General features: G+C 38.2%; 1 protein-coding gene across 5 annotated transcripts in view; it reads left to right on the top strand.

Annotated features, from left to right (window-relative positions):
* Positions 1–30: 30 nt before the first annotated feature.
* Positions 31–23500, top strand: part of USP37 (ubiquitin specific peptidase 37) — a 45505-nt gene continuing 22035 nt past the window's right edge. Inside the window, exons 1-11 of one of the 5 annotated variants that reach the window (XM_081312514.1) lie at positions 31–209; positions 4997–5171; positions 6062–6230; positions 7695–7795; positions 13544–13719; positions 14332–14403; positions 15582–15679; positions 16887–16971; positions 18367–18522; positions 19548–19679; positions 20835–20958. In XM_081312514.1, the coding sequence (XP_081168640.1) occupies positions 205–209; positions 4997–5171; positions 6062–6230; positions 7695–7795; positions 13544–13719; positions 14332–14403; positions 15582–15679; positions 16887–16971; positions 18367–18522; positions 19548–19679; positions 20835–20958 (1293 nt within the window). In that variant the 5' untranslated portion in view covers positions 31–204. Of the gene's footprint in view, positions 507–4996; positions 5172–6061; positions 6231–7694; positions 7796–13543; positions 13720–14331; positions 14404–15581; positions 15680–16886; positions 16972–18366; positions 18523–19547; positions 19680–20834; positions 20959–23500 lie in introns of all 5 variants that reach the window. The other 4 variants (XM_081312513.1, XM_081312515.1, XM_081312517.1 and 1 more) reach the window with 4 other exon arrangements.

Below are 23500 nucleotides of genomic sequence, written 5' to 3' on the forward strand. Positions count from 1 at the left end.
GCCGCTCAAAGCAACTCAAAAGCGCGCAGGGGAATAAAACAAAACAAAACAAGGAGCCCGATCCTTTGCGCGTGCGCAGAAGAGCGAGCGAGCGAGCGAGTCGTCGTCACTCGGCCCCGCGAACTAAGTAGTCTCGAGGAAAGTTGCTCCTGCCGTCATCCGCGTGGAGGTCTGCGGCGGGAAAGGCAGCCAGCCGTCGCCGTGATGACGTAGGGGTCTCCCTCTTCGTTTCTCTCCCCACCTTTTTTTCTTTCCTTTCTTTTTTTTTCTTCACGTGCGTCTTTTGCGTCAGACGGACGTTCGCGCGCCTGATCTGGTTCCCGCCAGCTGCTCTTTCCCCAAAACGAAGGGGGAGGCTCCTCCGCTTTGGGTCCGTGCGAAGCTGGGCTGGCACGCCGTGAGGTAAAAAAAGAGGGGTGAGAGCTCAACGGGGGGGGGGAGACCCCTCCAATCAGAAGCGAGGCGACGGCATTTATACAAAGAGAGGCTGGAGGGAGCCTATGAAGGTAAGAGGGAAAGTGCCGCCGCCGCCGCCGCCATCCCTATTGACTAAGCCGGGTGCGGGTGGTGGGTCTTTGGGGGCAGATTCGAAAGGGGAAAAAGGGATGAGAGAGGATGGCGGAGTTTCTTCGTGCGCCACAAGGGTCCCGGGGAGCTGTTGCTGGACTGGTGTGGCACGCTGGAGCCTCAACAGCTAACCCCACTTGTAGCTTCGCCAACAGGGCGAAGCCAGCCTCTCTCTCTGGGTGCTTTCTTTATACCTGGGAAGTCGGAATGTTCTGCCCTACCTCCGTGCAACACAACCGCAACAGTGGAAACGCTGCATGTAGTCTACCAGTTGGGTTGCCGAGAAGGCAATCTTCATGGGGTCCAGAGATGAAATGGACTCGCCACACCCTTTCGGCCGTAGTAGATTTAGATTTTTAGATTTTATTAGATTTATAGACCACCCTTTCCCGAAGGACTCAGGGCGGTTTACAGGGCATTTTAAAATCACATCAATATAATCAATAGTATACAGATAGTCCTCAACTTACGGCCACAATTGAGCCCAGAATGTCTGCTGGGCGAGCGAGATATTTGTTAGGTGAATTTTGCCCCATTCTACAGTCCTTTCTTGCCACGGTTGTTAAGTGAATCGCTGCCGTTGTCACTAAGACGGTGGTTAAGTGAATCTGGCTTCCCCGTTGACTTTGCTTCTCAGAAGGTCACAAAAGGGGATCACGTGACCCCCCCCCAGAACACTGCAACCTTCATAAATATGAACCACTTGCCAAGTATCTGAACTTTGATCACATGACCATGGGGATGCTGCACCGGTTGTAACTGTGAAAAATGGTGTTGTAAATTGAGGATTACCTGTAGTCCCTCCACCACTTACTTCCTCAGGAGCCGTTATCTTTCTTCCCATCACCCCATCTGACTTTTTGCTGCTCCAGATTGAAATCTAAACCTTAATCCATCTTTTAATTTCTCCAACCAAGGCTTCTTATCCTCTACACAAAATGCCTCAAAGGTTAACCACCAGACTAGCTGCTGGCATACTGACTTTGCTGTTATGTCTCTAGCGGAAACCTGGCATGTAGAATTGAAGCAAGTAAGACTGGTTTCCTTTATTGATAGACTACTTCAATGTTTTAAAAATGGGCAGCATAGAAAGTGCACATCCTGGCAGCTGGTCTCTTGCGTTCATCTGCTTGCTGCTTTGAAACTTTTGAAGCTTCCTTTCAAGTCTGAGCCAGCTTGCTGAGAAGAAGAAAAAAAAATACATGGGGAGTTATAACTGTGTTTATCCTAGTTTAGATGAAATTTTATTCTGCCAGTCAATATTTGATTTATACAGGTAGTCCTCGACTTGTGACTATTCATTCAGTGACCATTCAAAATTACAATAGTACTGAAAAATTGAAGTTAAGCCCAGTGAGCCTCAGAAACAACCAGCAGCTTCTAATGTGAACTGCAGAGCATTCTGTAGAAGTGCCCCTGGAGAATCAGTTTAGCAGGTTTTAGGACATTGGAAGCTGCTACCCTTTGCAAAGCTTTGCAGGGCTGAGCAAAGGGCCAATGGGTAAGTTCTGCTAGTTCTGGGGTTTCCTTTACCCCTTGCTGAAGCCTGCAGACTGGTTTTCCAGGAGTCTTCCAACAGACTCTGCTGTGCACCAAGTTCCTGCATCCCTCCGTTTTCTCTGGTTCTGCCACCACCTCAAACAGTACCTCTCATATAGTCTCCATCTTTGCCTGGGGAGTTGCCATCAGCATTCCTGCCTTAACTAGTGTTGGGCATGGCATGTCACCCTGTTGTACTTAACCACGCACATCCCTGGGCTCCGCCTTGCCAGGCTAGAAGCAGGAAGAAGATGGCAAGGATCAGTGGGGGATGGCAGGGGTAAGTGGCACAGTGCAGAGCAGCCAAAAGGGCAGAGATGTGGAGGAGATAGGTGGGTTGGGGGAGTTGGAGTGAAGGTGGCAGGACAGGAGAAGCATAAGGTCCTTGCCTACTGACAGTGCTGTCATGGCCTAATGACCGCAGTTGAGGCTATTGGAACTGCTGTTGCTAAGCAATGTGGTCACATGATGTTTTGCCTAATGACTGCATCACTTAGCGATAAAAATTTGTATCTCAATTGCCACTATAGGTCAAGGACTACCTGTGGTACCCTTTGATTTTTTTTCTATTGTTAGTGACATTTTCAGGGGATTAGTCCCTGATATTTATTATAAATGTTCCCAACTGCAATAAATCATTGGGGATAGGTGGGTTGAAGAAATAGTAAAAATGGGCACTAGGATACACTAGCATCTATTCACATCTTTTTCACTTTGATAGTATTTGTGTCTCTTTGAACCCATACATAGCAATGGTATTATTTGAAAATACACTTTGCAACTTTTTATCCTTTCTGACACATTGTTTCCCAAAATGTCTATGGAAGAATTCATATCTGTTTTGTAGAAGAGTATAACCTAAGAAATTGAGTTTTATTTTCTTTTGAAATACACAATAGAATTCTGTTATATTTAAAATGTAGATACACAAAAATCTGTGTATCTGTTTTCTAATTAGGATTTTAAGAATAAAAGCCATTTTGCAACAAGTGTAACTTCAGTATACTGAAAAATTAAACTCATGATTCTAGTCAGGTTAAACACATTGAATATTGTAGGATCGGTTTGCTAAAAAATAGGATTCAGTGTTAAAAGTAGTGTATTGTACTACTAGCGGTGTCAGAACTAATACTTTTCCAACCTTGCTAAAATTATTTTAATATTAAAAAGGAAAGATACTTGGGCACCATTAGTAGTAGAGATTTGGAATGTGTTAGCAACATTTAAACATTAGAATATTAAAGCTTCTTTCACGCACGTGAAATGCTTTTAATGTTTAGGTTTTAATTAAATGATCTGGTAAATAATGATATCTGATTAGACATTGAGCTTATTTGAATAATATGAAAGAAAGGTTAAAAACTTATACAATCTAAAAAAAGAAAAATGTTTTTGACTATATTAACATTAATCCATGATTAATTTTAACAGGTTATATATCATAGGAAAAAAGAAATTATTACCATTAAAATCAAGAAAAGCAGTTACTCATATGAGCTATTGGTATCAGAACACTCAGTAATATTATTAAAATCATTATTACTGTATTCAACTGGAATACAGTAATGCTGGAATTGGGTATGTGTTGCTGGAATTGGGTATGTGTAGTTTAATGAAGAGAAGGGTGAGGGGTGACATGATAGCAGTGTTCCAATATCTCAGGGGCTACCACAAAGAAGAGGGAGTCAAGCTATTCTCCAAAGCACCTGAAAGCAGGACAAGAAGCAATGGATGGAAACTAGTCAAGGAGAGTAGCAACCTAGAACTAAGGAGAAACTTCCTGACAGTTAGAACAATTAACCAGTGGAACAACCTGCCTCCAGAGGTGGTGAATGCTCCAACACTGGAGGTTTTTAAGAAGAGACTGGACAGCCATTTGCCTGAAATGGTATAGGGTTTCCTGCCTGAGCAGGGGGTCGGACTAGATGACCTCCAAGGTCCCTTCCAACTTTACATTATTATTATTATTAACTAGTGCTGTTATAATGAATAGTCTTCTCATTAAATAATTGGAGAATGTTTCCACCAATCATCGGTTTTATCAAAATTAATTTGAGAAACTTTTTCCTTAGGTTTATGTGGTGTTTCAAGACTCTGAGCAGTTTACATTGCATAAAACTAAACTTTAAAAAATCTGTAACAAACATACCAAAGAGGACTCTGATGTGACACCATTAAAGGATGCAGAATCTTCAGACTTCTTCAAATGCTTCTCTGAAGCCATGTTTTTATGTGTCTTTGCAAAAAATAAGTTTGAAAGGTGGTGGCCTGAATATTTGGGAGTAGGTTGATAACAGAGGCAGGGAGCTATCACTGGGAAGCCTTGAATACAGAGTCCCTGTACATGGCATTCCCTCAGATTTGCTTCAACTGTTATAATTCATGTAGCATTTGGTTTAATACACACACACACACACACACACACACACCCCTCATATTCCTAAATTTCTTTAGAAAAGCTGTTAGGTCTTTCAGCTACTTCATCCAATTCAGTTACACTTGGAAGTTGGGTAGCTCATCAGAATATATCAGATTTATTTCTGCTCTGCTGTATTTGCGATGAACTGTTAAGATTCAGTATTTCTGTCCCATGTACTTTCCCCTGTCCTTTAATATTCTGGAATAGTTTGGGATTCATGAGGCATTGCCCTCCCTATTTCATGGAGAATTAATTATGCCAGTAGTATTTGTTTCACTGGTAAGCAAGCACAGCTGAAATTAGGCTGCATTTTGGGTTGGGGGTAGTCACATTTTAGAAAGTTAATGTACAAACTACTTGATTTTAAATTTACTGCCAAGTTTTGGAATAGATGTAAACCATAGTAAACAACTTTTTAAATTTATTTTTTTTAAAAAAGCTGTGTTAAAGACTAGTCTTCATTATTTTCAGAAAATATTTGTATGAAAATATGACTCCATTGAAATTACATGGGTCTGTTCGCATGCGGAGCATACAAACTGGGACTACAAAATGGAAAGAAGGAACATTTGAAATTGTGGATAAAGACAGCAAAGTGATTTTGGTAGTTCACTACAATGCTGGAGGAATTCCAAAAATATTTCCGGTGAGTTGGATTGACAGGGGCTTCTTTTTGTTTGAAGTATCTTATGATTTGAGCCTTTATGAGTAGCTGTCCTTTTCAAATTCATTTAACTGTCACTTGAATTTTCCTCACAGATTCATTTCACTTTTTCAGAACACTGACATTATTATATTGGAAATTATTCAGTTGTGTATGTTCAGTGAATTTGTATATTAAAGAAAAAATAAAAATGTTAAATTTGTCAGAAAAATACTTGTATTTTGTAAACATTATGCATTTTTAATGAGGACGCTAAGGTTAAAGGTGATTACTGCTTAATTTTCTTTGAATTCTAATGTTGAAACGCTGTTTGATTCATTTTTTGGGTTCTACTCCTTTATATGCACCATTTCCATGACAGTTTCAAAATATGTGTGGGATCCCGTCTCAATTCTGGAAACCTCATATTCATGTTTGTATTGGAGTAAACCCTACTGAATGAACAAAATGATTTAAAGGTTGCATTAATCCTCTGCCTTTTGGAGCACACAGTTTCTTTTATTTGTATCAACAGTTTTATGTTTAGCTGAGAAATATCCAATTTGTATTATAAAAATATGAACTCTCTTAATTTTTAAAAAAAGAGACAGAATAGGAATGACGGATTGAAAATTGGATAGCAGTTTTAGAATAAAGAATGGTAGTCCCATTTTATATTGTGGTGTCAAATAGACAAACGTAAATATTGCCCTCTGTCAAAAAAGACTTTCCCTTTGTAATAAGGTTGTATAAAGTGTCATTGTACTTAGAATTTGTGTTTGGATGCTTATAGAGTTTATGAACATACACAGGCTATGATATAAACTTTTTATACATATGTGGTTTTATATATGTACATGTACATATATGGTTTTCATGTATTTTCTTTCTAGCTGAACCATAATATAAAAAATGTAGTTGTACGACCAAGTAAAGGGAAATTGTGTTGCTTGATGATAACACTGAAGGATTCTAGTGTTTTGACTCTTGATAAAATACCATCGAAAGATGCTGATGAAATGAAGCTGTATCTGGAAGCTATTCAAAACAAGATTCAGACAGGTTAGTATAAAACATTAACTTTCTAATTTCTTGGAGAGGAGATAGAGAGATAGAGGGAGAGAGGGAGAGAGAGAGCAACTAGATAGTGTAATGGTTAGAGCACTGCCTTTGACATGGGAGATGAAGGTTCAAATGGCTGCTAGTACTTGTCACTTAGGGTCTCTAGGCAAAGACCTCTACCACTTTACTGCTTACCTCAAATATGAGAGTGACACAAATTAGGAGAGTCATGCCCGCCTGGAAGTTGTCTGGATTAACAAAATCCACGTCAGATATTAAGGAACCAGGACAGTCTTGACAATAAGTGGGCTACTGGAACAAACCCTGCATGGATGAGACAAGAGAACCTAGAATTGATGGACTGCTACTGCAGCAATAGATCTAACGAGAGTGGATATATGAAACCTGTGAGGAAGCTGAATGGACAGAAGACACTAACTGAAAACAGCTAGTTACCCAACACTTCAGCAAAATGAAGAGGAAACTGTTCTCGCAACTTGAGATAGATCAACTACATTTGACATCTCAGTCTGGAGAATAGCTGGAAGAACAACACTGTCGACAATCAGCTGTGTAGCCAACACCTGAAGCTGGAACATCACTAATATTCCATCAGTTTCTGAGCCCAGCAGTTGATTTAAGCCATAAGATTTTGGATAAATCAGCTACGGTCAATTCTTGAGACTAGTTATCAAGGCTCAATAGAGACATACCACCAAGTAGTGTGCTAGAAGATGCTAGTAGAGCCCTCATGACAATCCCTACTACCACCGTGACTCAAGCCAATGAACTGGTATATGCTATAGCTCCTATAATCCTGGAGACTTTGCTACATAAGCAAGAATAATAGCGGTACATACCCACCACTGGAAAATGAGGTTAGAAGTTAAGTTCAAGGAAGCTAGGGAGAGGTTAGTTAGCTGGTGGAATTACAGCAGGGTAGGAAGATTAAGACTCACCTACTGAAAGAATACAATGGCCTGACTCTCTCTGGAACCTTACAGACTGCTAAACGAAGGCCCACAGCACTGCCTACCAGGCTAAGGAAATACACTAGGGAAGTAGAGGCCACCAAAATAAAGCCTCTGCTCTCTAAAGAACCATCCAAGGTGTACTCCCAACTGCAGTGCAGAAAGTAACAATGGAAACACCAACAGCAGAAACTCAACAGTCTGGAAGAACATGGCAGAAAAAGAAGATACATAACACCAGTGCACCCTCAAACTCCCAGGCCTCTGATCTCAGAACCGGGTTTGAGGAAGATGTATACTTCCCATAGGGATGAGAAATGAATTTTAATCTTTAAACTTATACAGCTGACCTTGAATAATACCATTTTTGTGAGCAGCATCAGTATGCAAGTTTGTGTTTTTCTCAATGATTGTAGTGTCAGGAAAAGAAGTATAGTAACGTATATATAAATGAAGTGTGTAAAATTTATATGGAACTATGTTTTGTTTTTAGCTGTGAAATTATCTCATGGATCTGGCAGTTTTGGAGGAGTTTTAAGCAATAGAGCCATGCAGAAGGATTCTAACAGACAGTTACCTTCCCTTGAAGGCCAGGTATATTTTTTTCCTTTTCTTTTTAATAGTGACAAAATTCATTTTTATGGGGATAGGGATGTTGGTAAGATGACATCTTAACGTCTTTGTGTATAACTTCTGTTCTAAGAACAGACTCTGTTTGTACCTCTTAGGAACTTGAAGTTTAATATCCATGGAAAAAGAAGAATGGGGCCAAATTAAGGGAGCCTATGAATAGCTGTAGAAATCATTACAGAAAGAATACATAGATCCAGATATATTTTTGCATACTAATTAAGCCTATTATTCCGCAGCTTAATAATCATTTATTCATGGACTCATCAGCTATAGGGTACCGTTAGACCTCTAAATAGGTTAGAGTAACTCCTAATAAGCTTTTCTACCATTACAATTATTTTACAGTTAATGCTAATTAGCCTCTTACAGTTAAATTTAATATATTTAATTTTCATCTCCCATCTCAATCCTGCCAAAATTGATGTCTTTAGTAAACACTGTGGGAAGAAAGGAAAGAGAGTGGAGAAGCTTTATTAATTCCAGTGCTTTTCTATTTGACATTTTCTTCCATTGCTTGGCCATGGTATTCTTCCTAGTATTTTTTATTTTTTTTAAATTTAAATTCCATTTATATCCCGCCCTTCTCCGAAGACTCAGGGCAGCTTACAAGCTTAGCAGTAGCCTTCATTCTATGTATATGCCTGCTTATTAGGGCTTTCACACACCCCCAAGCAGCATTATTACAAAGTCAGCTTATTGCCCCCAACAATCTGGGTCCTCACTTTACCTACCTCGGAAGGATGGAAGGCTGAGTCAACCTTGAGCCTGGTGGGATGCGAACCTGCACTAATTGCAGGCAGCTGGTGTTACTTAAGGAGGCATTAGCCCACTGCTCCACCAAGTATAAGCAGCTCAGGAGTGTCACAGATTTTTATGTCACTCCACATATTTCTCTGCCACAGTTAAAATGAAGGCACTACTGACTGATCAATCATGCATGGTGAAGGCCATTTCTGTCTTTTCTCCATTTCTGTCTTTTCTGTAATAGATAATTTTTGCTTTTTTACGCCTCAAGCCATTATACCAAACTGAGAATAAATAGCATGTTTATTGAACTGAATATCTGCTTTAATGTCAAACTTACTATTTGTGGTAACTATCCAAGGCAAGAAGGTTTTGAATTTGTCTGGAGTAGATTGTTATTTCAGTTTCACCTTGATGATTTTCAATTCTGGAAAGTATCAAGGCCAAGACAGCAGAAAGAGCAGTCCTACTGGTGATCTTTGACACAACTATTTCCTTGAAAGACATAAGGCTACTGACTAAATTCTTTCATCATTGTAAAATTAATATATTTGCTCTGCCAATGGTACTCTTGGCAGACAATTACAGGTTTTCCTTTATGGGAATTTGCTATATGTGAATTCACCACAATGCAACTAATCATACATACAGGTAGCCCTTGTTCACAACTGTTCAAAACTGTGGTGGCACTAAATGAATAACGATTATCACTGGTCTTTGGAGTTTCAATCATCCCAGCACCCCTGCAGTCACATGATCGTGGTCTGGATCCTTGGCAAACCTGGTCTTACTTCCTACAAAATCACACGATTGTTTGTAATATTCCATACACAAGCTGCCAAGCACCCTGAAATCACAGGATTGCTGTTTGTAATATTCCATATTCCCAGAAAATCAAAGGAAAAGCTTGACGGGGAAGATTGAAAATGGCTGGGGTAGATCTCTCCCGCCAGTGCACCCTCCCCCAGGCTCCACACCCATTTGCACTACTCAAGTGACCCTGATGACACAGATAAACCTCCAGGTGGCTCAGCAGCTCTCTAAAACAGAGGTCTTCAAACTTGGCCCTTTTATGACTTGTGGACTTCAACTCCCAGAATTCCTCAGCTAGCGTGCCTGGCTGAGGAATTCTGGGAGCTGAAGTCCACAAGTCATAAAAGGGCCAGGTTTGAAGACCCCTGCTCTAAAAGAATGCAAATGACCAGCTGTCTGCAAGGAGTATAAATCCTTCCATTCCTCACCATCCAGTCAGAGCTGAAGAAGCTGCTTGGATGAGAAGCGAAACATCTTCAAAGAAAAACAAGAAAGTTCAGTTGCCTCTTGAAAAAAGCACCTTGGAGTCCCCTAGTCCTTCTGTACTTGTGCCATGCTAGCTGGTCACGCACTGGTACCTTCCCCAATCTGCGTGCGCCCTTCCTTTTCTGCGTGCGCCCTTCCTGAGCCAGACCTCTTGCACACCTTGTGCCCATCCCTCATGCCTCCTTGCATACCTTCCCAACCCATGTGGCATCTCTCATGTGCCCTCATAGACCCTCCTTGCTTTGGTTCTACTGTGTGCAACATAACAAAGAATTCGTACCACTGTGATGCATTCTGTCAGGAGAAACTTCCTGACAGCTAGAACAATTAATCAGTGGAACAACCTGCCTCCAGAAGTGGTGAATGCTCCAACACTGGAAGTTTTTAAGAAGAGACTGGACAGCCATTTTTCTGAAATGGTATAGGGTTTCCTGCCTGAGCAGGGGGTTGGACTAGATGACCTCCAAGGTCCCTTCCAACTTCTTCTTCTTCTTCTTCTTCTTCTTCTTCTTCTTCTTCTTCTTCTTCTTCTTCTTCTTCTTCTTCTTCTTATTCTTATTATTATTATTATTATTATTATTATTATTATTATTATTATTATTCTCTATTTTTGTCTGCCATGGTAACCACGTGCATTAAAAATTAATCGTAGAAAAGATGGAGAAAATGTTTTCACTGTATGTAGAACACAAGGAAGAAGATATATTTGGATAGCATAGCACTGAAAAATAGACCCTAGAAATTTATGAGCACATTTGTCAATGCATTTGGATGAGGATATTGTACCCTGTAGCCCTCTTTATCCCACGGACGGAGCGTCTCACTTGATGTGAATTCATTTGTGTGTGCAGTTTTTGGAGAATCTTTTACTAGCATAACGTGAAGGAGCCCTGTGCTATATTACCTGTGCCAGAACTGCTGAGCTCTTTTTTCTCCTTAGAATAATGTACATTTCTTTTACAGGATATAGTTTCACAAGAAGAAGAAGAAGATCATATTTAACACAAATATTGTTTTTGTTGGACATAGGAAGAATTCTTCCTCTATCCAGTTAGGAAATGTAGCTTCTAGAGAAAAAGTAGAGGTTCCTCTCCTACTGTGTTTGATATTCCTGTTCCCTTCCTGAGTTTCAGTTCAGTTTAGAATGCCACAGAGAATATGTCTTCAAAAGTTATTTTACCTTTTTTGTTTAGCTAACTGATTATCCCTCATGATGGGGGAAAGGCCCCTTTCCTTTAATAGCTGAGACTGGAGATAAGTACTTCATTGATGTAAATGAAGGGTGGGGTGACTTTAGGATGAAAATCCATCTCCAAGGAGAAGGAACACTGAGAGTAGTTCCAGTGTTCTGTTTTAGACCACTGTTCTTACAGAATTTTGTTGCTTCTGAATCTGAAGCTCATGTGGCCTAATCCAGGTTAGGACTTGGAAGCTTATTGTGATTGAATCCTAGACACGAAAAGTAAGTTTTATGCAAGAATTTTCAGAAAACTACATTTTGATTTCTTTTTCAGTTTAGAAAGCAAGCATTTAGTAAACAAATGTAGAAAGAGTATGGTAGAATAAGATTATAAGCAGCTCCCTCCATTGGTTAAAGTCATGTTCTTCAATCACATTTAGTTTTTGTTGTTATGCACATACAATATTCAAGCCTGTCGGAACGGGCTTCTAACATTAGGCAATTCTATTTAGCCAGGCGCTTAAATGACCTTACGGGAAGCATTCAGTTCTCCAGCAAGCTTACCAATGACTCAAATCTTGTGGATAAACTCTTGATTCCAGTTTAATTATTGTAGCTTGAATAAGACTGGTGCAGTAATGAAAGCCATGACTGTTAAATATTTTCACCTAACGATGGAAAAAAATGTAGAAAAAAGGAGCTAGTGATTACTAAAGTGGAAAATAAGGAAGTCTTAGGAAATAATTCGGTTGGATGATTAAATTTATTGGGGGAACAGAACAACTGACCTGTTCGGTTCTCATTATTTTCTTGATAATTTCAAAGTATAATTGCATGCGTGCAAAGTTTTAAGTTAGAGCAAAATGCCACAACTATCTGTTGGCATATTCCAGAGCAGTGTTAGCTAGAAACAGTCAAATAGGGTTTCTTACACAGCAAGTTTAATAGTAGAGAGGGAGAGGCTAAACTGAAGTCAAAACTACTGTATCTAGTTGTTGCAGTTTTCCTAAAGTTTTAGTAGCAATTATTCATAGGGGTGGCTTTCTGCTTTGTCCATGAAAATCATTGATTTCAGGATCATTAAAATGATTGGACTTTGCAGATGCAGAGGGAAGATCATTGTCTAGTGAGGCAGACAAATAGATCAAGGTCAGAAACAAAGATTTCAAATCAGGAAATAGGGAATGGGCAGTTATAATAAGGCAAAAATAATACTTTGTAGGGTCTCAATGAATTAATCGCCAGAATCAAATCAGGTGAATCAATAAATAACCAGCAATATAACGGAAAGTTGACACAAGACAAACAGGAGTATTTTAGTAGTATACTAGACAACCCAAGACCCATTCGGTCATTCTTTTAAAGGTATTTCCTTAGCAGATTCTTCAGTGCCCAATAATGACAGAACTTCTGATATTCTGCTTTCACTAAAAAAAAAGTTTTGATACTTTCAGAGATGTATCTGCCTTGAAAAATAGTCTGTTGAATTGCATAGCACAAACATCAGCACAAAAAATGTTTTATAAAGTTTGCTACATTTCAGTTTCAGAGGAATTGTAGATCCTAGATTTTGGGTATATTCAGTAAGTTGAAGTACCTTGGTTCAAAAATTGTTGCCCTATGATGTGCCATATTGCCTGGTTAAAAGTTAAGGAAATGATGGGGGGAGAGAGAGAGAGAGAGAGAGACAGAGAGAGAGAGAGAGAGACAGAGAGAGATAGCCCACCTCAGTCTCTGGTATTGGTCCCTTCAGTGGTCTCAGAATATTTACTAGGAGGGTAAAAATATTAACTATATGTCCATATTCTTTTCTTAACAGCAGCATGAAAGTGAATTTCCATTACTTTCCTGTGAAGTGTTTTTTAAATTCCTAGTCTAGTCTGTAGCTCTGGAATTTATAGTGGTTGTCCGCCACATGCTAACTAATCAAATCCTGCTTAATTTTCTAGGTGCTATTGCTTACATTGAACTTAACACAAAGGTGGTGTGGTGTTGTTTTTTTTTTGCAAGATGAAACATTGTTAGTCTCATTGATTTAACTAGTAGAAAAAGAGCTGAGCCTCTCTTTAAATTGCAGAGGAGCTACATTAATCAAGGCCTTTTATATCTTATAGTTCTAAGCAACTTTTTTCACTGTGTTCAGATGAAAATGAGAGATAAATTACACAACTGTAACAAATCCCTGTTTTACGCAAATTAATTGATAGGTATTTACTGGATGATGACTCCCACTAATCCTGATTTTTTACTTTCTGATATGAGTTATGATAAATATTGCATGCTGTAGGAGTATGCAAAACAGTTCGATTTTGAATGGTCAGCTTTTCAGAATATTCTGCTTCAGTCATCTTGAAATGTTTTTGTCACTTTTTGAAACTATGAGATCAAAAATGGGCACCTCAGTTTTTAAATAGTTCATTTCAAAGTATTTTGCACACCATTAGTGTGTTTCAACTGATTTTAGCATTTTCTCTTTGATTTTTTAGACTCCTAGAAGAGTGATTGTAGAAAATAAAGATGAAACTCCATTTCGTAAAGTATTGGTCAGCCAAGGAAGAGCATCACTTAAGAATTCTCCAGTAGCTGGAATGTCTTTCAGCAGGGTCAATATCTCAACTACTACTGCTTCCACACCTCACAGAAATGGATTATTAGAAAACCGGTATGAAAACTTTGGAGGCAATGCAACTTTCAATATTCATGACAAGAAATAGGAATAGGTTGTAAAGATGTTTTAATAAATAGCTTTTCAGGTAAATGTGATTTTATGTATAAGTGAAAAGTGAGCTTAAAGGGACTCCAGAAGATGGTAGAGGACAGGAAGGCCTGGAGGAACCTTGTCCATGGGGTTGCGATGGGTCGGACACGACTTCGCAGCTAACAACAACAAATAAGTGAAATGTCTAGAGTCCAGGGGTAGGCAACCTCGGCTCTTTTATGACTCATGGACTTCAGCTCCCAGAAATCCTGAGCCAGCTGGCTCAGGATTTCTGGGAGTTGAAGTCCATGAGTCATAAAAGAGCCGAGGTTGCCTACCCCTGGTCTAGAATATATGTAAAAATGTTGGGAAGCATTTCCAGAGTTGCCCTGTGGTGAGATGGGTGGCCAATAAATTTAATCATAAATAAGCATTTAAGCTTTTTCTTTCTTTTCTTTTTTTTACTTTTCATAGTTAAAAGTCTTTGATACTCCTGGAAAAATATCTTAAGCTTGAAGTAGATGGGGTTCTTTCCTTGTGAATTAAACAAATGTTTATTTTGCCTTTATGAAATAGTGAAAGGAGGAAAAGGACACCCTCTGCAGTTGAGATGAATGAAGATTACCCTAAAGAAAATGATTCGTCAAGGTGTGTTTTTATTTTTCTCAAGTTCTGTTGTTCTCAAGTTCTGTTGTTTTTTTCAACGTTAGATATTTTAGTTACTCCAAACTTTTAAAATCAGAATGATATAATGATATAATATTTCAGGGAAAAGAATCCTCTTAAAAACTGTAAGGATTTGATAATATGGATTGAGGGGGGGGGGGTGTCCGTGCATGCATGTATATTTTCTGTGTACTTCAGTGTGGTAGTTAAAGCTCTGCTGTTTTGCTTGGGGCTCATAGAGCAGCACACAGGAGTGGGGCTGGTTAGCGCCCTGAAGGCCCTACCCCACCTTTAATTAACTTTAATATTGAATTTTAACTATCTTTGCTTATTTTTGCATTTGACATGTAGTTTTTATGTTTTCATGTTTATTATTATTATTATTATTATTATTATTATTATTATTATTATTATTATTATTATTATTATTATTAATTTTATTTGTATACCGCCCTTCTCCCGAAGGACTCAGGGCGGTGAACAGGGCAATACATATTAAAAAAACAAGATACAAAAATTAAAAACGATTAAACAAAATGCCCACGAATAAGTTAAAACACATTAAAAAGTAGGTTGAAACAGATTAGTAAAACCCAACCCCATCCCATCAGGCCAGGCCAGCTTGTTCGAAAAGGTAGGTTTTGAGATCGCGCTGGAAGGAGCGGAGGTCAGGCGCCATCTGGAGCTCGACCGGAAGATGGTTCCATAAATCCGGCACGCCCACAGAGAACGCCCTCCCCCTGGGGGCCACCAGTCGACATTCTTTGACCGGTGGCACCCTGAGGAGGCCCTCTCTGTGGGAGCGTACTGGGCGGAGGGAAGTTGACGCCGGCCGCAGGTGCTCCCCAAGGTATTCCGGACCCATGCCATGTAGGGCTTTGTAGGTCATTACCAACATAACCCAGAGCCCGTCTCTGAAGAAGATGAGAGGTTTCAGATAAAAAGCTGAGCCTTTCCATTCTGTGCTAAATTAAATGTTTGAAAGAGGCAGATTTATATTGAAGTAGTGTTTGGGTGGTATTTTTCTAGTAGGTTTGAGAGTTTTAGGGAGCCATTTGTGATTGCAGATAAATTTAAACTTAAGAATTAATATATCAGATCGAAGTAGCACAGAGTATTTTACAAATAATGAAGTTAAGATCACATGTATTTGTCTGTAGCAATAACAAAGCCATGACTGATCCAGCACGGAAATTTTTACACAGCAGTAGAGAAAAGCAGCTGAATATGAAGCAGGCTGAGGAAAACAGGATATCAGGTAAAGAAATGGTACTGTTTTTGATAGTGTTTTGTTGGTTTTCTAAAAATTAATTTTAAAACATTGCAGAATTATTTTGGATTTGCCTTACTAAGTATAAAATTGGCAGAAAATAAAATGTAACCATATATATTAGGTCAGAATATAAAGGCCCAAGTCATTTTTTTTTCTTTACAAGCACCCAGAGTCACTGGGAATCAGATGGCACATAAACTATAATGATTGTAACAAGAGAGCACATTAGTTCATATCAGTGGCAAATTATTTTTGGTTCTCAGTTTTAATAAGAAATGGTCTTAGTAAACAGTAAATGTCCCTACCTTCACCTCAATAGTTAATCCCGCATCAAGCATTCTGTACCTTAACAGAAATTTTGGAGGTTTTAGTTTTAATGTTTTTTCATGCTACATAATAGTTTCACTGAAAATTAAGACAGCCATTTTATAGAAAGTGGACTCACAGAATAAGTACTTCATAAATGATGCAAGTTGGAAGAGAGCATGCCTTTGCTATTTGACTTCAGCTTTCAAATCAGAAAGCATTCCCCAAGTCTACTCTAACAGGGATTTTCAAACTTTTTCAGGCCACATAAACTGTTATTTAAATATATTTCTCAGAATCCCTGATCAGGAGGCAAAGTTCTGTCAATGAAAAATTGGCTCTGCTCAACTGAACCTTTTACCTCTTTGTTTCTCACGAAATCCCATCAAGTGCTTGTACAACTATAGGGTTCCACGAACCCAGTTTGAAAATCCATACTGTAACATATAATATGAATGTTCTGCCTTAGACTGGTTTTAAAGATGTTGCATGTAAAATATTTAATGCATTTCTTATGTGTATGCACCTTACTGCTTAATATGATCCTGCTGCCCGAAATAAATGACCAGGTAACAAATTCTAATAAAGCCGATACGCAACATGATAATTAGTTGAAGGAAACAGGGATTAAAAATGATACTACTGGCCAGAGATGAGAATTTTGAGAATAAGGTGTTTGTAAAATAAATTTCCAGTATTTCAGTTTTGTTGAGGACTGTCTCTGCTTTGCTTAGCAAATACAGTCAATCCAAAATTTCAAGAGAGACATATCAGACTTTTGATAGAACTTGATAGAATCTCATTTGAATTACTGAATATTTGTGTGTATGATATTGCTGGCCTGTTAAGTCAGTTTTTACGAAAAGTTGTATCTGTCTCTTTCCAGGGGTTTTGCCTTTACAGTCATCTTCATTTTATGGTAGCAGATCTTCTACAAAGGATTATTCAGCTAGTAATTCTAATTTGGACAGGTAGGTATCAAAAATAGTTACTCTCCTTTAAAACGTTTTATAGTAAGAATTCTGTATTCATCAAATATATATATTCTGTGAAATCACCTTATATTACTGCTAAGATAATCATGCCAAAGTGAATATTTTTCATTTCTTTGTGTCCGGAAGTGAGATGATTTAATTAGTTTAGGACACTTGAAGCCATTCCAAGTATTGTATAAAAGTCTAGTTACAAATATGCAGTCTCAGCAGCTGCCACCAAGGAGCTAACTAATGTTGGCCTAGTATCCCTTAAGGGGCTAATGACAGTTGTAGGCCAGACTGGAAAACACAATAGCAGATCTTTTCTATATTGGATCTGTCAAAACAATATGGTTAGCTTTCGATAGACACCAGGAATCAAAGGCAATTTGAGGAAGGCTTTATTTGGATATTTAGACCTGCCAGGAACCATTTAACCAGTTTTTGCTGTGTGGTATCCTAAGCTTCCACACCTGAAATGAGCCTAGAAGATAAATAAGTCCTATCAGAAGAATGTCTTAAAGGTACTTTGGTGCCAAGCCATATAGGACTTTAAAAATTAAAACCAGCATGTTTAATTAATTTGGAAACCTATTGATAACAGATGCAGCATTCACAACATCAGTGTCACTTGCCTGAGGCAACTCTTACCTCTTTTCCCCAGCAGGGACAGTTTCATTTTGTACCAATTGAATCTTCCAGATAATGTTCAAAGCAGTCCTGTGTACGGTTTAGTGCAATAGAATCCACAAGTGGCGATGGGATATAAATCATTGTCACCATGTCCTTTTGCTTCAGGTAGAGCAGAAGCAAGACAAACACCAGGGCATCTACCTATGCATTTAACAGTAGTTGGCGTCTTTGATTCCCAAGTCATAGACTTGTTCATTCAGGAACAGTGTCGTCCCATCCAGAAATACAGTTGCACCTAAGGGAACTCAGCAATTTCTGCACAAATGGCTATTCCATCTTGCTAGATTCAATTTAACCTGTTTTATTTATTTTTATATATGAGATTTAAAAACTTGTCCTTATAATATTATTAGCTCTTAGTTGAGCGTACCTGAAAAATCTGTGGCTGCTTTATGTGAGGAACTTACGATACTTATTTCAAATCAGTGTCACTCCCAACCAAGAATTATTAGGTTAAAAAAAACCCTTTATATGCTTTCCTCATTTTATTCTTGACATTTGAAGATGGCCCCTGTTAAATTATCGGGATGAAAATAAAACTAATTTATCTTTTAAGATAAGTACAATATTTTTCTTTTTATGCTTTGATATTTCTCTGAGTAAGTGTCATCTTTGCTTGCTTAACCACATAATCTAACCATAATTGTAGTAATAAGCTTTGTCATCTTTGAAATGGGTTTTATTCCTCTTCTTTTATAGGTCTAATGTATTGAATCCTTCTGCCAAAAGAAGCTTGGGCTTTCTCTCTCAGCCAGCCCCTCTTTCTGTCAAAAGAATGAGATCTAATCAGGATTACACGGGATGGAACAAGCCTCGAGTGCCCCTTACCACTCATCCACAGCAACAGTTACAAGGGTTGGTCGTTGTATCTTAAGCATCTCTTTTTAATGTATAAATGTGCTAAATTAACTATTGAGGAAATAGAAACTCCCTTAAGATTTCTCGGCATTTTCTGTAATCAGGTGTTTTTGTGTTTTTTTTGTTATCCTTTCTTTAGTACTTCATTTTAGGAAGTGCTTTTTGTTTTCCTCTTGGTCATGTATAAACCATAATGTTATGGCTTGTTGAGATAATGAGTAGGAAAGGACCACACTTATGCACAAAGACACTGTTAGAATTATAATGTCTTCTCAAATGAGTTTTCCTTTTTTCTAAAACAAACAAACGAACAAATAAAGGTAAATATTTGTAATTTGGTTAGCTAGGCAATGACCACTAGTCAATGTCAGATAGATTTTTTTCCCCTCCTCACTTTTTGTTAGCTCTTTTCTATTTAATTTTCTCTTTACGATTCTTCCTGCTATCCCTCTTTCTCCAAGTTCTGGGTGAGCAATGTGAAAATTTTAGACCTGACCGTTTCAAGGTCTGCTCCAGAATACCTGCTTTTCTGCTTCTCCCACTGGAGCTTTGCTGCTAATAGTACTGTATTCCAGTCATCTACAGCAGAGTTCCCTAATCTTTCTGGCTTTGTGACTGGCCTGGGGCGGGGGGGGGGATGGTTCTGCGTGAGTGGTCCACATGCATGCGCAGCTCCATTTGTGCAAACAGTGGTAGGGTTAGGGAGCTCACTTGTATGCGCTCTGCCGCTTTTGCAGCCCAGTTCTGAAGGGCTCAGGGCCAGGCAGTGGGCCAAGACCTGGCAGATGGGGACTCCTGAGCTACACTATTCAGTGATCTTTGTTTGCTGTCCCAGGGACCCCTCAGCTGTGTCTTAAGGCTAGGTTTATTTAACATTTCCTCAGTGTGTTGTCTACCCTGCCATTGTTGTTGTTTAGGCAACCCTTTGCAGATTTTCTAAGAAACCACGATGTAATCTGTGTAGCAAATCATATTTATGCTGCCAGTATTTTAATTTGGTCATATTGTCTTGTTCTCCACAGATTTACAAATTTAGGAAATACCTGTTATATGAATGCTATTTTACAGTCTTTATTTTCAATTCAGTCATTTGCTAATGATCTTTTGAAGCAAAGTATCCCATGGAAAAAAGTTCCATTCAATGCATTGATCAGGTAAGCATCAGCTTGGGGAATAAATATTTTCATGAATATTATTTCAAAAGAAGCATCCAAATGGTTTGTGCAATTTATAACTGTGTGAAAATGTATAAATCTACACTGTCTCTCCTAGAAATATAATTTGACCATTGTAAAAGTAAATAGAAATATATTTCTTTCGTATATAATCCAGCTCCACAAATAAAATAGAGGTTCAAAATGAGATGAAAATACAAGAATGTCTATCATTCAGTATTGTGAAATTCCTTGAAATGTTCCTATTTCAACTTTTAAAACATTTTTTTTAATAAAGCTTCAAAGGGAAAATGTTAGATTTCCTGAAATCAGTTTGTTTTGTTATGAAATCCCTGCTGCTTTTTGACTTTAAAACTAAACATTGGAAAATCTATAAAGGCAATTCCTTGGATGTTAAAGATGGTTTCAATCAGGAACAGAACGTTGAGCTTTTGCTGGTGTATTCCTTGTTTTCAGTCTTCCATATATGTTCATGTTCTAGTTCTATTAAACATACTGCATCTTACAAAAATAGCGTTTTGAATACTGGTAAAATAATGGGGAGCAAAAATTACTTGCCTTTCAACGTGTTTGCATAGCTGCATTGATAGGATCGCTTTTTCAGGGGAAGTTAGGAAGCAAAGTAGTGGAATTTGGAGTATATTTTTATGATTAAACATTGCTTAGGGTTATCAGCTATGTTACTAGGCAAAGGAGGACACGATCAATAAAAAAGAAGACAAAGAGGAATGAAGGAGGACATGCTGTTTAACTTTCTTGGCATTCGTGCCAAAAATTCAAAGGAGTGTAGAAATGAAAGTTCTTAGGCTTACATGACATTATTTTTCCCAGCATCAGGAAGACTAGCTTTTCAATGGAAGAATGTGACAAAGTGGGTTAGGAGGCAAAAGTCTTCAGTGGGTGACTGATTAAAGTCCTGTCAATTTCGGGTGGTGGTAGAATCCAGCCAGAGGGTGCTAATCAACTAATTAAGGTCACAAAGCTGAGCTTGTTAACTTGTGGTTAGCATTCATTAAGGAACGTGGGAGGAAAGTGCACTGCCTGTCAAGAGGACATGAGGACAAAATTGCCAGATGTCTTGATAACCCCGACATGCTTTTTCATGTGAAAACATTGTCGTGTATTTTTTCCTAGACGATTTACCAATTTACTTGCTAAAAAAGATGCATGTAGCCCTGAAGTAAAGAAAGAACTACTCAAAAAGGTGAAAAATTCAATTTCAGCTACAGCAGAGAGATTCTCTGGCTATATGCAAAATGTAAGTATCCTACACGGAAGTAACTGTAGCCAGTAGTTTGAGCTACTTTATGAGCTTTGTCACTTGTTACATAGTGTTTATATAAAAGCTGTTTCATAAAAAGTACCCCAAATTAAAAGTAATCCTTTTTGGGAAAAGAGCCAGAAAAAAAAATTATACACAGCTGTTAGATGGCCATCCTTGGGGCTTGATTTTTGATGTCAATCTTTCTTGGAAAGCTCGCTTGTAGCTATAAAATTAGAGTTGTAAAACAGTTACCCCTATTATCTGTTGTAAATGTGACCAGTTAGTTGATTGTTTTATTAACCTTGTTTTTAGCCAAGGGTATTATTCCAGCATTGTATAGGGTAGAAAATCTAGAAAAGACATCTGAATAAATTTCTGAGAAAATTATTGGAATATCCCTACTAAAAACATTGTAAGAAGAGAGCTGTACCAATAAAGGAGAATATTTGTAGCTCAGGGTTGAAACGAGGGGTCCTTGGTGCTCTCTGAGCTTAGTTGTTTCCTTGGAGAGTTTCATTATCCAATCTAGGTAACGCGAGAGAGAGAGCTGTGTTAATCTATGTAACTCTAAATTGGAGTCTGGTAGCAGCTTTTATCATATGGCATCAGCTTACATGAGCTTCATCAGATAGGTGAGTGGCTTAACTGACCTAGGATTTAAATACATGGAGGGAGGGAATAGGGAGGAGAAGACTAGATGGTTATGTAGATGCAGGTTCCAGAATAGATACAAGTTCAGTATCAATTGGTTATAATGTTGAAAATTATTGTTTGTTCAGACCTTCTAAGATAGCCTGAAATCTATTGACATGTGTAAGCTCAGTTGTTTCCACACTCAGTTCTGCTGACCTTATTGCTGCTACAAGGAATGTCCCAGGAGGTTAAAAAGCTATCTCGGAAGGTCTGAACGAAGCTAAAACTCAAATACTTTGGCCACCTAATGAGAAGGAAGAAGTCACTGGAGAAGAGCCTAATGCTGGGAAAGGTTGAGGGCAATAGAAGAAGGGGACGACAGAGAATGAGGTGGCTGGATGGAGTCACTGAAGCAGTAGGCGTGAGCTTAAATGGACTCCAGAAGGTGGTAGAGGACAGGAAGGCCTGGAGGAACGTTGTCCATAGGGTCGCGATGGGTCGGACACGACTTCGCAACTAACAACAACAACAACACTAATTATCTGCCTTCTGCGGAATCTTGATCTTCACTGTATACCTCCAGCTTTTCCTCCAAGATAGAACCGTGGCTAACATTTATCATAGCTGATGTTCGTATTAGATACACAGCTTGGCACAGCTTGAGTAATAGTTAAGATGCTGGCCTCCATAATGACCTTGGATTAGGTAACTGGGTGATATTGGATAGAGGCAGCATTGGAGAAGAAGGGGAATGTCATAATAGAAGCATTTTTGACAAATGATTTTTTTTGTCAAAAATCATTTGTTTTTACCAGAATAGATTACATTTACAATTATTATTTGAGTGAAGATAAAGCTGATAGCTGAGTATCATTTCTTGAAATGTTATTGTTCAGTAAAGGAGAATAGCCTATTTTCATTTTCTCTCTTTTCCTCAACTATGTTGCCTTTGCACTGAACTAAAGTTTCAAACCATGCCCTCTGCTCTGGTAACAGACTAGTACTCTGACAATCCTTTGGAAAAAATATTTTTACAATATGGTTATATTTGTGGAGAATATACTATTCGTTGTCTGTTACACTGTCCCTCACATAAGGATTTTAAAAGGGAGGGAATTCTGCCTAGGGCTTAAAATAGCAATGATATTGCACACAAAAACACCCAGTTATAATTGAAGAACATTTGAGACATTTCTCTCTGCATAATAGAACCTAACTGATTGCATTATCTATTCAATTCACAAGGAAACTTCATTGTTGCTTTTTTAATGAGTTTTATTTGCATTTAGCCAAATATAACAAAAGTATGATTGAGAATAGCTTAGAGTTGTTCTAGACAGTCTATGAAATGAGTTGTTGGTGAGATAAGGTGAAACAATTAAGATGTGGCAGATACTGGAATGAATGTGGGGTCCTGGTACACTGTCCAGAAATTACTTCTTGAACTTTACTTTTTATATCTTGGTGTGTATTTTGCCATTTGAAGAAGAAACATGTAAGCATATAATTTAAAGGAAATAATATTATAAATATAATGATTCTTTACAATGAATCCCAATGTTGCCAATTTTAGTTGAATTAGAGGTAGTTCTCATTTAGCAGCTTCCTTTCTTAGCAAATGTTTGTAATGAATAAGTAACTTTGCAACCAGTCCTCACATTTATGACTTCACAAGTTTTTAAAGCAAAACAAAACTAATGTAAGGTCATAATATTGTAGTGTTTTACTTCTGTTTTACTTAATGATCAAGATTGTAGTCACTAAATGAGGATTATCTGCAATGGCTCTACTATACATAACCAGCTTTAAATAATTTATACTAAACTATTGAATCTATACTATTTATAAATATGTTGAGGGTATGTTAAAGCTGTACTTTTAAGAAACATACTGATGATTTTAG

The sequence above is a fragment of the Vipera berus genome (assembly GCF_964194415.1).
Source record: "Vipera berus genome assembly, chromosome: 1".
NCBI lineage: Eukaryota > Metazoa > Chordata > Lepidosauria > Squamata > Viperidae > Vipera > Vipera berus.